The sequence below is a fragment of the Microtus oregoni genome, unplaced genomic scaffold (genome assembly GCF_018167655.1).
Source record: "Microtus oregoni isolate MIOR12 unplaced genomic scaffold, Mior012 000020F_ref0000438, whole genome shotgun sequence".
NCBI classification, from domain to species: domain Eukaryota; kingdom Metazoa; phylum Chordata; class Mammalia; order Rodentia; family Cricetidae; genus Microtus; species Microtus oregoni.
Genome location: NW_024543079.1, coordinates 17360533 through 17375089, shown reverse-complemented (window position 1 = coordinate 17375089; position 14557 = coordinate 17360533). Strand labels below are relative to the sequence as shown.

At 39.8% G+C, this 14557-nt stretch overlaps 1 protein-coding gene across 3 annotated transcripts in view; it reads left to right on the top strand.

The window, feature by feature from the left end:
* Positions 1–14557, top strand: part of Csnk2a1 (casein kinase 2 alpha 1) — a 48955-nt gene that overhangs the window by 23441 nt on the left and 10957 nt on the right. For all 3 annotated transcript variants that reach the window (XR_005976026.1, XM_041670091.1, XM_041670090.1), the window contains exons 4-11: positions 2346–2447; positions 2939–2989; positions 4284–4343; positions 6256–6339; positions 10394–10504; positions 11036–11137; positions 13539–13639; positions 14338–14486. Coding sequence is in view for 2 of the 3 variants with exons in the window: in XM_041670091.1 (XP_041526025.1) it covers positions 2346–2447; positions 2939–2989; positions 4284–4343; positions 6256–6339; positions 10394–10504; positions 11036–11137; positions 13539–13639; positions 14338–14486 (760 nt within the window). In the remaining variant the exon portion in view is untranslated. The remainder of the gene's footprint in view (positions 1–2345; positions 2448–2938; positions 2990–4283; positions 4344–6255; positions 6340–10393; positions 10505–11035; positions 11138–13538; positions 13640–14337; positions 14487–14557) is intronic.

The following is a 14557-nucleotide window of genomic DNA, read 5'->3' as shown; positions in this document are numbered from 1 at the left end:
CATAGATGTCTTTTTATATATCTCACTTGAAAGAATTTTTTTTTCTAGTAATTTAGCCTCCCTTTTATATCCTCTGAAGTCAGCAGAACTCCTGATACTAGCTTGCCAGATTAGATCTAAAGCAAGAGAAGAGATGGGTAGAGTGTGGCTGAAGAGACTCCTCTTTCTCAGGTCTTCCTAATGTCCATTTTCATGCTTTCAGTTCGTTTTTGCTTTTGTTTTCAATAAACAAATCATTACTTCTGCTTTGTAAGAATAGGAATAAGAAGGCAGGCAGGTACACCTAATGTAGTATTACCACATACACTTCAGCCATGTGAGTGTTAGGAACTAACACAAGCCTGGAAGCACACACACTTCATCAGAAACAGGAACTATCTGGGCATGTAAGCACGGTGGTAGAATGCTTGCCAAAAGTGCATCAGGCCTTGGATTTGATTCCTAATGCTACAAAAAAAGGAGAAACAAACAGAACAACATCTAGGGCCATTACTAAGTAAAGTGTTTGCCATGCAAGTCAGAGGGCCTGCATCAGAGTTCAGATCCCTAGTAACTACCTAAAAAGCCAGACATGGCAGTAATTTCCAGGAATTTATAGACTTGAGTTTGTCTGGAACTTGCTGGTCAGGCAGGCTAATCACTCAGTAAGCTTCAGATTTAATGAAAGAAGACGAGAAGACCCTGTCTCAGAATATAAGGTGGAGGACTAACAAGATGGTGCAACAGGTAAATGTGCTTGCTGACAAAACTTGACAACCTCAGTTCAGTCTCTGTAACCTACATGGTTCATCTCCCTACCTTGTGCTTTGATCTCCATGCACATGCTGTGGGACTTACTTAAAAGTCAATAAATGTTAATATAACGTTGTAGCAATTCAGGAGATGCCCAGTATTGACACACATTTACACATACATGCGTCCATACACACCCTTCCCAACAATAGAAAAGGAGGTAGTTGTTTCTTAGCTGCAGCTGACTGGTGTTCATGTAACAGTGCGAGTCTGGTGTTTCTTGATGATTTCTTTGGCAAAGAGAATTTAGAAAACAATATTTACATAATCTGATATTTTAAATGTTGACTCTAGAAGACTGGAGAGATGACTCAGTGGTTAAGAGCACTGACTGCTCTTCAGAGAACCCGAGTTTGATTCCTAGTCTCCATAGCAGCTCATACCCGGCTTTAACTCCAGTCCTAGAGGATCTGATATGCTCTTCTGGCCTCTGAGGACATCACACACACATGTGGTACATGCACAAGCATACAGACAAAATACTCATCCATGCACATAAAATTTTAAAAATATATAAATTTTGCTCAAGGTTTTTTGAAGTATTGCATGAGTCAGATTTAGCCAGTGGGCTGTCAATATGCAACTTCTATTGTTTATTAGTGCAGTGCTACTGTGCTGCATTATATTGGAGGCTCAGTTCCTTGTCACTGAGGTATCTATTGCTACTGAGGAGCAGAGGTTCCCAAACACTTTATTTGTAGCATTTTTCTTGTCTCACATCACTGGTTTTTGTTTGTTTGTTTTTGTTTTGTTTTGTTTTTGAGACAGGGTTTCCTTGTGTAACAGTCCTGACTGTTCTGGAACTCAATTTTGTAGACCAGGTTGTCCTTGAACTCATTGAGATCTACGTGCCTCTGCCTCCTAAATACTGGGATTAAAGGCGTGCGCTGTCTCAGTGCACAGACACCTACAAACACAAACACTATTAATTCTAGCTATTAGCCTTTTTTTTTTTTTTTTTAAGAAATTGCATTCCTTTAAAGTACATCTGGAAGGAAAGCAGGAATATTGGTATGAACTTGAAGCCACTTTGGTTATAGGAAGAAATAAAAAAAGACCCCCTCTTTTTTTTTAATGCATTAAAAGCTTTATTTTAACATTATTTATTTACTTATTTTGTGAGTGTTTGGAGATTAGTAGACAACTTGCAAGAGTTGATTCTCTCCTTTCATCACATGGACTTGGGAAGAATCTCAGAGGGTCAGCACTGCAGTGTTGGTGGCAAAGTGCCATTATAGGCTGAGCCTTCTCCCTAAACCACTAAAAGTTTTGTTTTTTACAGGATCTACTATGTTGCCATTTTAAATGATGGCTCACAAGGTTTTAAAGTATAACATACTGCTATTAAATAGAGACCAAATGATGATTCTGTGGCTATCTGGTCTTTGGAGTGGGAATTTTTATGCCTGCAGAGTGCCCAACAGTGCTGGGAGAAGTCTGTCACATTTCCTTTCTTTAGGAAGCTCAGATAGAAGCTGTTCTGTATTACAGTAACTGAGATGTACTGAGAAGTACTTTTGTATGTATATGCTAATATACTTTTACCATTTCAGCCAGTAAAAAAGAAGAAAATTAAGCGTGAAATAAAGATTTTGGAGAATTTGAGAGGTGGTCCCAACATCATCACACTTGCAGACATTGTAAAAGACCCTGTGGTGAGTATAGTCGTTGTTAACTAGGCTTGCCAGGGCTCAGGGGGTGTTGGGCCCAAAATACAGCTTACTTTGTTCTGTTTTTACTACCCTACCATTAAATATTGCTTTAAATGTTCTAAATCAATTACACATTTAACCAGCTTAGTGTTCCTTCTTTGAAGGAAGAGAATTAAAACATGTGCACACATATATACCCACAAAATCTGTTATTCTAAGAGATTGATATCCTTAAAAAACCAAATGTGTTGAAATCTAGTCTGCAAACCTAGGCCTAGGGCCAATGGGCAGTAGGAATATTATTGGGTCCTCTAGAGCCTTGGGAGTTTTCTTCAAAATCCTTCCAAAAATAGCCTAAGTGTGGTAACAATAAGAGTGGACAAGGTTTCTTACTACTGTAGCAAAGGCTGCTACATTCCCCACACAAAGACCACAAGCTGTAAACTAAAGCTGCTTGGACCAATACTAATGCATTTTCCTTTTTCTTCCCTTAGTCACGAACCCCGGCCTTGGTTTTTGAACACGTAAACAACACAGACTTCAAGGTATAAGCAACCATTTCCAACTATACAGAGCATCTTTTGGGAACGTTGGTATAAAAAGAGCTTGCTTTTTGCTTGTTTTAAAAAGAATGTTTTGCTGCTAGATTGATTGATCAGTGCTAAGAGCAGTATCTGTTTTCCATGTCTGGATATTTTACACTTGCATCTGTTTAGTGCTCTTTGAATAACTAGTAAGTACATTTATAGCTAGCATATTTATTATTGATTTAATAGTTTCTTCAGACTAGTGAAGGTGACAGTATATGCTGACTTTAGGTTCAAGAGAGAATAAATTGTTTCTGTAATAGTAGGGACTACATGCATATTTCATAAGATCTTAGGAACTTTGGGCTCTTATTCTTTTTCCTTATTCTTCTGTTGGATATTGAACCCAGGTCTTGAGTGTTTAAAGTGCCTGGCAGTTCAGCTATCATTGAGATGTATCATTGTACTCCCCTAGGTTATGGATAAAAGATAATGAGAAAAGGTCATGTAAGATTTTGCTATAGCACAAACATGGACAATACATATCTTTTATTCAAACAGTTCTCTGTTCTGGTATAACTGAAGAATGTAGGCACTTTCCTCAAGTACACATTTAATAGAGTTTGACTTGACTTTGTACAAATCCAGTGTCTGAATGTTAGTATACTAAACAGATGGTTTATTTTGTTTGAAAAAAGGAGAAAAAACTATTTTAGATATTTTAGAATCAGAATAATAGACTCAAACTTCCAGAGAATGCCGCTCACCATTTAAAGGGAATTAGTTGTAAAAAATAATCTGCAGCCTTTTTAGAAACTGGAAAAGTTATATTGCAGATGTTTGCAGTCTAGGGTAACCTTACACTGGAATAGTTCTGTTCTATTGGCTCAGCAAATCTGTCTTTACATTTTCATATCCCCCTGGTGATGGTAGTACCAAGTGTGTAGGCATAAGAAGAACATTTCACTACTATAAAGATTGTCTACCAAAATGCCTTTGAAGGAAGTTAGAAGGTAAATGAAGAGAAACCCTAGGTGATAAAAGTATACCAGTGCATGTTGTGTCAGTCATATATAGGTAGGTCCAGCATCGCATTATAGCTTCAGTGTGTATTTGTGTTATTCTTTACCTTTGCATGTAGAGGTGAAGACTTCAAGAGTCTCTTGAAAGTGGAGAAATAGCATTTGAAAAACAAATCTTGGGACCATGGCGAATGAGTCAGTTTTTAGTTGAAGTTACTATTAATTAGGATGAGAAAAGTGTTAGCTTAGCATTGTTTTATAGCTTAAATAATTTCATTTGTCTTTAACAGCAATTGTACCAGACGTTAACAGACTATGACATTCGATTTTACATGTATGAAATTCTAAAAGTAAGTAACTGTAGGTACTAAGTATTTTTAAATTGGTCTTTGCTCCGTTGAGAAGTTTATTTGATAGTAGAAAAACCAGGGGGTTAACTTTGTAATGTGTGCTAAACTCAAGGAGCTTCAGCAGTATTTGTAAACTGTTTTAGTATTAGACTTTTGGGTAAAGTCTCAGTAATGAAATGAGGTGCAAAAGAACTGTAATTAGAACATGTGGGTTTTATGCGACAGGGCCTCTTAAGCAAGGGTGGCCTTTCTTGGTGATCCTCCTGCCCTAGCTTCCCACATTCTAGGACTCGCAGTTATCACCCCACCACACCTAACTTTACAATGCCCCCCCCCCTTTTTTTTCTCTTTTGGTTACAGTTTTTATCCTGTGATGCATGCCAAACAGGGATTTTTACCAATTAGCTGTTTCCCCAGCCCTAGAATGCCTTAAAGAAAACTGGGAGTGGAAGTGACAGTGTGAAAACAACTTTTGTGTGTGTGTGTGTGTGTGTATTGGCTGTCGATATACTTTACTTTACTTAGGATTCAACAAATAACAGTAGCCTAGCTGTGCAGACTTTCCTGTAATCCCAGTATGAGTACTGCTGCATGTTCAGGGCAGCCTGGGCTACAGAGTGAGACTGTCAAGAAATAAGATTAAAGAAAGATTCTTGAACTCAACTCTCAGAGTTATTGTTCTAAGGACTGTAAATTTCTTCCTGTAGACTGTTCATTACAGTGGACTTTGATTCTAAAGTGAGATCACTCAATAGTTCCAAGATCAGCTTTATAAGGAAAGAACTGCTTAGTTGGCTAAAATTTCTTATGAATATAGGTTTTAATACCATGCCAGCTGTTTAAGATTTAAAAGTATCAAAAGAAAGCTAGGCATGTTTGCACATGCTATTGATCCCAACACTTGGGAGGCAGAGGCAGGCAGAACTCTGGTTTCGAGGCCAGTCTGTTGTACATAGTGAGTTGTAGGCCAGCCAGAGTTAAGTAGTGAAACACTGTTTCCCTTCCCTCCCTCCTCCCCCCAAAATAGCATCAAAAGATTATACCTTCAGAGACATTTGATCTTCTGTTGGCTCATGTGGAAAGCAGGACTTAAAGCTGTAGACGTATTTTGCCCAGCCCCACAAACTAGAATCACAGGTTGTCCTAGGAAGAACAAGAACTTACGTAGCTAATGGCAGTGGTTGACTAAAGGCCAGGATTGACAAACTCAAAGGTGTGTTGCTCTATTCGCTTTAACTTAAGCTTATGAACTGTATTCAGATTTGAATGATGACCTAGATCAGGAGTTGACAGATTTCTTTATAGGGCTAAAGTCTGTGTCCTGCTGTTCACCTCTGCTGTTACTGCAAGAAAATAGCCGTGGATGGTGTGTATACACAGTCATAGTTGTGTGCCGATAAAACATTCATTTAAACAGGCAGGTGGGGATTCACCACCACTCTCAGCCACTGAAGAAATTACTGTTCTTCAAACAAAGTGTTGGTAGGCGAATTTTCTTCTGAGGAGAATGTGTTTATAGAAATAATTTGGATAAGAAGTTGTATAGTTGCTGAAGACTTCAGGACTTTCTGAACAGAAAGGATGCTGAAATAAGTAAAGAGCAGCACATATCTATAATCCCAGCACTCAGAAGGCTGAGGGGGGTAGGTTGACAGAAGTCTAAGTAGCTTGGCTACAACATAGCAAGACCCTGTCTTTCAGAGAGAGACAGAGAAATGGGATGAGACGACATGGTTTTGTAACTTGAATATAATATTTGACTCTATGAACCAGGTTTTGAGGAATAACTGAGAGCAACTGTTCCTGATTCCCTGATTTCTGGATTGTGAGGTTAGAAAAAAAACTGACACGGAAGAAAAAAACAAGTTACTTAAAACACTGACTCATGTAAACAAATTTTTCTTTTTTGCAGGCCTTGGATTATTGTCACAGCATGGGGATTATGCACCGAGATGTGAAACCCCATAATGTCATGATTGATCATGAGCACAGAAAGGTAATGTCATAGTTGAATTTCTTTTGTAAATACGGTGGAGAGTTAGCAGTCCATCTTCAATACTTATCCCTATTGCCTTAGTCCTTAGTACCTGTTAGATACTTGATAAAATACTTGTTCATACTTGGGCTGAGTATGGTGGCACATGCCCTTAATCCCAGCACAGAGGCAAGGGGATCTCTTGAGTCAAGGCCAGGGTGGTCTACGTAGCAAGTTTCAGGGCTATGTAGGGCTATATACTAAGACTTTGTAGAAACAGGTAGATCTCTGAGTTAGAGGCCAATCTGGTCTACAGAGCAAGTTCCAGGACAGACAAGGCTACACAGGGAAAACCTGCCCTGAACAAACAAGTAAATAAATAAATGGCCTGCTTTGAACAACTAAATAAATAAATGAGTAAATAAAACACATGCTTATGAAGTTGATAAATTATTCAGAACACGCTGCTTTGGTAGCAGAGATCAAGAAGCCTTTACAAATGCAGTAATAGCAGCATGCTTTGTAATGTTTCAGATTTTAGTGTGTGTGTGTGCGCCTGCGCATCAGCATACCTAGATTTAGAAGATAGAGGTCAATGTCATATGTCTTCCTCGATCACTCTCCATTTCATTATTTCAGACAGGGTTTCTCATTGAACCTCAAACTGGAGGAATTTGCTAATTTCTCTGACCATTGTCCTCGGGAATGCCCCTGTCTTGTCAACCTCTGGGATTACTGACACATGCTATCACACGTAGTTTATAACATAGGTCATGTGGTCAGAACTCAGGTTTTCTTATTTATACAGCCGACGGGCGCTTTATTAGCTGAACCATCTCCCCATTCCTCTGGACCCCCTTTTTTATTTGTGTGTGTTGAAACAGGGTCTCTCTTTATTGCCCTGGCTGTCCTGGAACTCACTGTGTAGACCAGGCTAGCCTCAAACTCATAGCAATCCACCTGTTTGCTTCTGCCTCCTGAGTGCTGGGATTAAAAGACGTGTCACTATGTATATACATTTTTCTTCTTTCTCCTCCTTTTTTTTGCTTCCTTCTCTTCCTGCTTTTGTTTGTTTTTGAGACAGTTTCTCTGTGTAACCTTGGCTGTCCTGGGTCTTGTTCTGTGGACCAGGCTGGCTCCAAACTCAGAGATCTACCTGTTTCTGCCTCCTAAATGCTGGGATGAAAAGTGTGCGTTACCACACCTGGAGTAATAGAATCTTTTTTAAAAAATTCATTATTTTGTGAAGGGAGGAGTGGAGTTGTGTATATGAGTTTGGACATGTGTATACCGTGGCATATGTATTGAGTTCAGGTGTCATTTTTTTTTTCCTTCTACCATGTTAAGTCCCAGGACTTGAACTGAGGTCATCAACCTTGGTAGAAAGTGCTTTTAACTTGCTGAACTGCAACCCAAAGCAGTATCTTATTATATATCAGAGGGTATCTTTGAACTTCTGATCCTCCTGCCTCTATCTTTTGAGTGCTGAGATTACAGTGTGTCTCCATGCTCAGTTTATGTGACACTGGGAGCTGCACTCAACGTGTCAGTGTATGTGTGTCAACCTTGGGTTTCTTCCCCTGGATTCATACATCTCTGGTTTTTTGTTTTGTTTTGTGTTCTTTTTTGTTGTTTTTGTTTGTTTGTTTGTTTGTTTTGAGATAGTGTCTCTTATTGGCACCTGGTACTCACTAATTTGGTAGCTGGCTAGCCAGTGAGCTCCATGAGTCATTCCCCCTGCCATTATTTCTGCAGTGCTGTGATTACCAATGTGTGCTACCTTGCCTGGTACTTGTTTTGTTTGTGTGCTGAGGTTAAAACTCAGGTTCATGTCCCTTTTTTGTTTTGGTTTTGTATTTTGAGACAAGATTTCTCTGTGTAACTGTCCTGGAAGTAGCTCAGTAGACCAGACTGACCTCACACTCACAAATATCTACCTGCCTCTCCCTCTGAATACTGTGATTAAAAGCGTGCGCTACCGCCACTCCCGTGGTTCATATCCTTTTATGTCAAGCACTTTGACTGAGCTTTCTCCTTATCCCTGACATTCATCTTTTTACACAATGATGACTGTTGTAGACTTAAAGGAATTTAGGTGACTAGTATATGTCATTTTCTGACACATACCTTGTAACAGGTAGTTTGAGGCTGGAGATACATGAATGAAAAAAGCAGACAAAAATGCTTTTCCGAAGAGGTTACGTTTCAGTCAAGTGTGGTCACTAAAGCCATTATGCAAGCAGTCTCAATACTTGGGAGACTGGGCTAGGAGATTGCTTCGAGTTCAAGGCCAGCTTGGTTTATATAGTGAGAACCTGTTTCAGGGAGGTATTGGAAAGGGAAGGAAGGATGGTGGGATCAGTGAGTAGGCAGTGGCAGATCACAGAAAATACTTTAGATTTAACTAAGGAATATGTTGTGATTAGTTAGGGTTTCTATTGCTGTGAAAGAAAACTATGGCCAAAAGCAACTCAGGGAGGAAAAGATTTATTTCAGCTTATAGTCCCACAGCAAAGTCCATCACTGAGGGAACCTGGAGGGCAGGAGCTGAGTAAGAGACCATAGAGGAATGTTGCTTACTGGCCTGCTTTCTCAGCCTGCTACTACCAATACAGGGCCCCTTGCGGTAGAAGGGGATGGCTAAGTAGTACTATCCACAATGAGCTGGGTTCTCACATATCATCAGTCAAATCAGTGCAACACAGGCTTGTCTGCCTGCCTGTCTGCCAGTCTGTTAGGGCATTTTCTCAGTTGAGACTTCTTCCCAGATGACTCTAGCTTGCGTTAAGTTAAAATAAAACTAGCCAGTACAGTGTTTTATAGCATGTTTTATAGGGTCCATTGGAAAAGTGACAATTTTAAGAGTACTGGACTGGACCCAGCACTACAATGTTAAGAAAAAGATACATTCCAAGAAGAAAAAGAGTTTCCCTGAGTAAACTAATAAACTAGGGCAGACACCAGCACATCGTATTTTCTAATTTGATTCTGTGTAACACTGAGTGCCTAGACATTTATCAGATTCTTCAGACTTCCCCTTCTGCCCTTTCAGATGCTGGCTACAAGCCCCCAGGTTGTTGTAGCTGCATTTTTGAACAACAACAACTATTACTTTTTTACCCAACCCTTCTCTGGTTCAATTTACTAGAATATTTCAAAATTTAGGTAAATAGATTTACTGGTTTATTAAAAATGATATTATTACACGCCAGGCCATGGTGGCTCACGCCTTTAATCTCAGCACCCAGGAGGCGGAGGCAGGTGGATCTCTGTGAGTTTGAGGCTAGCCTGGTCTACAAGAGCTAGTTCCAGGACAGTCAGAACTGTCACACAGAGAAACCCTGTCTCGGAAAAAAAAAAAAAATGTGCTGTGATTAAAGGCATGCCACTACCACTGCCCGCTCCAAAACACATTTTTATACAGGTTTCTGTGATCTAGTTTAGGAAAGAGAAACTCAGTTTCTGTTGCTTACCTTCAGAAAAAAAGAGAATGGGCAAAATGAGTACATAAGGGGGAGTTTTACAGTTTTGCTGTCTGAGGCCTACACTGTACCAGGAACTCAGGCTAGGAATGTAGCTCAGTGCCTAGGAAGCCCTAGCTAGGGTCAAAGGCTAGCACACAAAGAAAAAGGCAAAAACTTTACCAAAAGTATGTTTATCATTTTAGAAACTTAGAAAATATAGGTATTGTGGAAATTAGTCAGAAGCCACGGATAAAAAACTATGTATATTAAAATCATAATACCATAATATGGCATGCTGGAATAGCAGCATGACTAGAACTGAGATAGAAAGGAAAGAAGGAAATGAGGTCGGGGGAAGAGAACCTTCAAGTCATGTTTTCCCAGACCCTTTCTCTGAAGGCAGGGAGCGGTGTCTGGGCAGAGTGCAGGCATGTTGAAAGTTCCCTGCGTGTGTGGTAAAATCACTAAAATGAAAATGCAATGATATTGCAAAGTGCTGGCAAGGATGTGAACACCTTGTTGCTTTCTCTGGAGCACTCCATTGTTGGGATGAGAGTAGATGAAAGATGCTATAGTTATATGTGACTTGTTCTCTCTCCCACCCTTTTCAGCTAAGGCTAATAGACTGGGGCTTAGCTGAATTTTACCATCCTGGCCAAGAATATAATGTTCGAGTTGCTTCCCGATACTTCAAAGGCCCAGAGCTACTTGTAGATTATCAGGTAAGAAGAGAAGGGCAAGTACAGTGTTGTTCCTGTGCTTATTTAGCACAGAATTTACAGAAATGTAAGTTTGTGCTTTGAGTAAACCATTTATTATATCTATAGCTGTCCTTTTTAAGGTAAAATGTAACAAATACATGAGCTGTCTTCTGTAATTTGTTTTGTTTGTGGTAATGTTAAATTATGGTCCTAAATTTGCCAAAGCAAAACCAGAAGATAACCAATAAAAGATTATCTTGATCCAGAAGACATGTTGTAAATAACTTCTAATCCTGCTTTTAGGAGATAGAGGCAAAAGGATTTTGATCAAGATTCGATAGATCCCCAATACTAAAAAAAAGAAAAAAGAAAAAAACACAAGCCAATAACTGGGTAAAAGAAGTCATAAAAAGACTCAGAAGTGGTACATGAATGTGTTATTGATGGTTCACTGTGAGCAAAGTGATTTTTAAAATTCTTTTATAATATGTATTGTATCTGGAAGTGACAAGTGTGGGAATTCATGTGATAACAATGTTTTCTTTAATACAGATGTATGATTATAGTTTGGATATGTGGAGCTTGGGTTGTATGCTGGCAAGTATGATCTTCCGGAAGGAGCCATTTTTCCATGGACATGACAATTATGATCAGGTGATGACATGTTATTCCCACTAAGAAATTTATTGACCTAGTTAAAAAATTAGCCAGATCTGCAAACTCATAAGAAACTTCAATGGGGTTGAACTATAGGTGAGCTCCAAGCCAGGCTGGGCTACAAGCTTTAAAAATTAAAAACCCACGCTGGGCGGTGGTGGTGCATGCCTTTAAACCCAGCACTTGAGAGGCAGAAGCACGCAGATCTCTGTGAGTTCGAGGCCAACCTGGTCTACAAGAGCTAGTTCCAGAACAGGCTCCAATGCCACAGAGAAACCTTGTCTCGAAAAACCACAGAAGAAAATAAAAAAATTAGAAGCCCATCCAGATGTGGTACCTGGGAGGCAAAAGGCATGTGGACATGTGGATCCCAGAGTCCATGTCCTGTGTCATGCCCCACCTCCACTCTCCCACGCATGGTAGCTCATACCTTTAATCCCATCACTCAGGAGGAAGAGGCAACAGATCTCTGTGAGTTAAAAGCTAGCTTGGTCTACACAGCAAGTTCCAGGACAGTCAGAGCTACATAGGATGAATTTGTCTCAAAAACTTAAAAAAGGGGGCTGGAGAGATGGCTCAGAGGTTAAGAGCATTGCCTGCTCTTCCAAAGGTCCTGAGTTCAATTCCCAGCAACCACATGGTGGCTCACAACCATCTGTAATGGGGTCTGGTGCCCTCTTCTGGCCTGCGGTCATACACACAGACAGAATATTGTATACATAATAAATAATAAATAAATAAATAAATAATATTTAAAAAAAACTTAAAAAAATAAAACAATTTTTTAAAAAATATAAAGTACAGTTGCCTCATAACCCCCTCCTCCCAATCTCACCTACAAGTCCAAGTCTTAATGCACAGTGCCTGATAATTGTCTATTTTTTCACTGAAGCCGTACATTTTAATCTTCAGACATCAGAGTCTCACCCTTCTCCCAGTCTTGTTAATGCTTGTTGCTTCATTGTAAAGTATGTATGTAAAATGCTCTATAAAATAGGTTCTCTATAAACGTATATATGCTCTATAAGAATATGTTCAGGACTAAATAGACAACTTAGTGGTTTAGAGGGTTTGCTGCACTTGCCGGTGACCTGGGTGTAGTTTTTAGCACCCACATCAGTTAGCTCTCAACCAGCTGTAATTATAGTTCTGGGTAATCTGATGTCCTCTTCTGGCTTCCATGAGCACAGCACACATGTGGTACACATACATACGTAAAAAGGTTGCTTTTTGCTGTTATTGTTCGGGGGGTGTTAAATAATTTTCAAAAAATGAGGCTGGAGCCAGGCCAGGCATGGTAGTGCACGCCCTTAATCCCAGCACTTGGGAGGCAGTGTGAGTTTGAGGACAGCCTGGTCTACAAAAAGAGTTCCAAGACAGCCAGGGCTGTTACACAGAGAAACCTTTTCTCGAAAGAAGAAAAAGGTGAGACTAGAGAGATGGGTCAGTCAGTGGTAAGTCCACTTTTTGACCTTGCAGATGACCTGGTTTCAGTTTCCAGTACCTACACAATGGCTAACTGCAGGTCCAAGTGCTCTAACCCTCCAGGTGATTGGCCACTGTGGGCTCTAGGTGTACATGTGGTACATAGACATAAATGTAGACAAAACACCCATACACATAAAATAAAAATAGAACTCCTTTAGAAGAGAGGAAAATATTTTCTTCCATGTGTCGGCTTATATTTAATAGTGCTTTGGTCATTTTCTCTATATAAATTGTGTTTAGTTGTATGTATCTATATATCAATAGAAATGTAGGTGGTACTTTGAACTAATTACACTTGCCCCTTAGAATTTAAGGAAATTAAACTAAATTAGTGGTGATAATAGGAAGGTATTAATGTCTAGTTCTCTTTGGGCAGAGTAGGCGTTTTGTTTTGTTTTTTGAGCCAGGGTATCTCTGTGTAGCCTTGACTGGCCTGGAAAACAGATCTGCCTTCCTCTGTTCCCCCACCCCTCAAGTGCTGGGATTAAAGGTGTGTGCCACTAAAGTCTACAAAGAGGAATGCCTTCAGATAGCTCATTTTCTATAGGCAAATCCAGCAATAGAAGCAATTGACTGTAGTAATATAAATGCAGAAGTGTGGCAAGTTCCAAAGAAGAAACGTTGTCGTTTGAGTTGTGACAAGGAAAAAGACCCTGGGGGGGAGGGGGGCGGACTTTCAAAGGGGAGAAAAAGGCAAAATAGTTGGACTTTTCTAACATTTTCACGTTGAGTTGACTTAAGGACTTTATAGGAAATACTCCTGCTACACACCAAAATTTGAACTAAGCATTATGGGACAACATTTATTTTAGGGTATATCAATACCGTTTATTTAATTCATTTATTATTGGTTACTGATTTGATCATACAGTATGCTTGTGTTGTGAGCTTTGTTTTTCTTTAATATTAGTTGGTGAGGATAGCCAAGGTTCTGGGAACAGAAGATTTATATGACTATATTGACAAGTACAACATTGAATTAGATCCACGTTTCAACGATATCTTGGGCAGGTACGTCATACATACACACACAGAATTTGTCTGTGTTTTGGCATTTTGGTTCCTTGAAACTGTCTTGTTCTCTTTGCCAAAAGTGTAAGGTGTCTGATCTGGAGCTGCAGGATGCTGTTTGAGCACACATGACAACATCAGATTGAATGGCCATCTGTCCAAATTGAGATAGAAAAGTCTTGAGTGTGATGATTGTAGTCAGAGGGGTCCTGTGAAAGGAATTTAAGTAAGTTTGGGTCTAAGTAGAAGAACCCAGTTGGATCCAACATTGATACAGTTTGTGTCTTAAATGTTAGGACTTTCTAAACAAAGAAATAGACTGATTTGCTGACAGCTGCCTGGCAGTGCTGAAGAGACAGAATAGGAATATACTGGCCACTTCATACGAGGACACAGATATTTATCTGCCAACTGGCAGAACTGGCGAAGAATGAAGATAGAGTATTGGCTAGCTCAGGCCCTGACTGCTGCACAAGAGCATTAACAATCTCAAGTGTGGTTCTTCAAAGGGGAAAGACCCAGGTTTCTCCTTGATGCAACATTGTTATTTCCAGTTGCCTGTTAGGAGCTACCTTCCATCTGTTGGTGTTATCCCCTTGAGAACAGGAGTGGTAAAAGACTGTCCTTTGGATTTTATCCTTCTTTGCTTTTGTTCTGTACCCTGCATCCCATTTCTCATTTCTAGCTTTGCCTTACAGACACTCTCGTAAGCGATGGGAACGCTTTGTCCACAGTGAAAATCAACACCTTGTTAGCCCTGAGGCCTTGGATTTTCTGGACAAGCTCCTGCGATATGACCACCAGTCACGGCTCACTGCAAGAGAGGCTATGGAGCATCCTTACTTCTGTGAGTCCAGTTGTGTAGCCCTTCACTGCCTAGCGGATTATATGAGGCAGAGGAGAATTTATGTTGTAAAC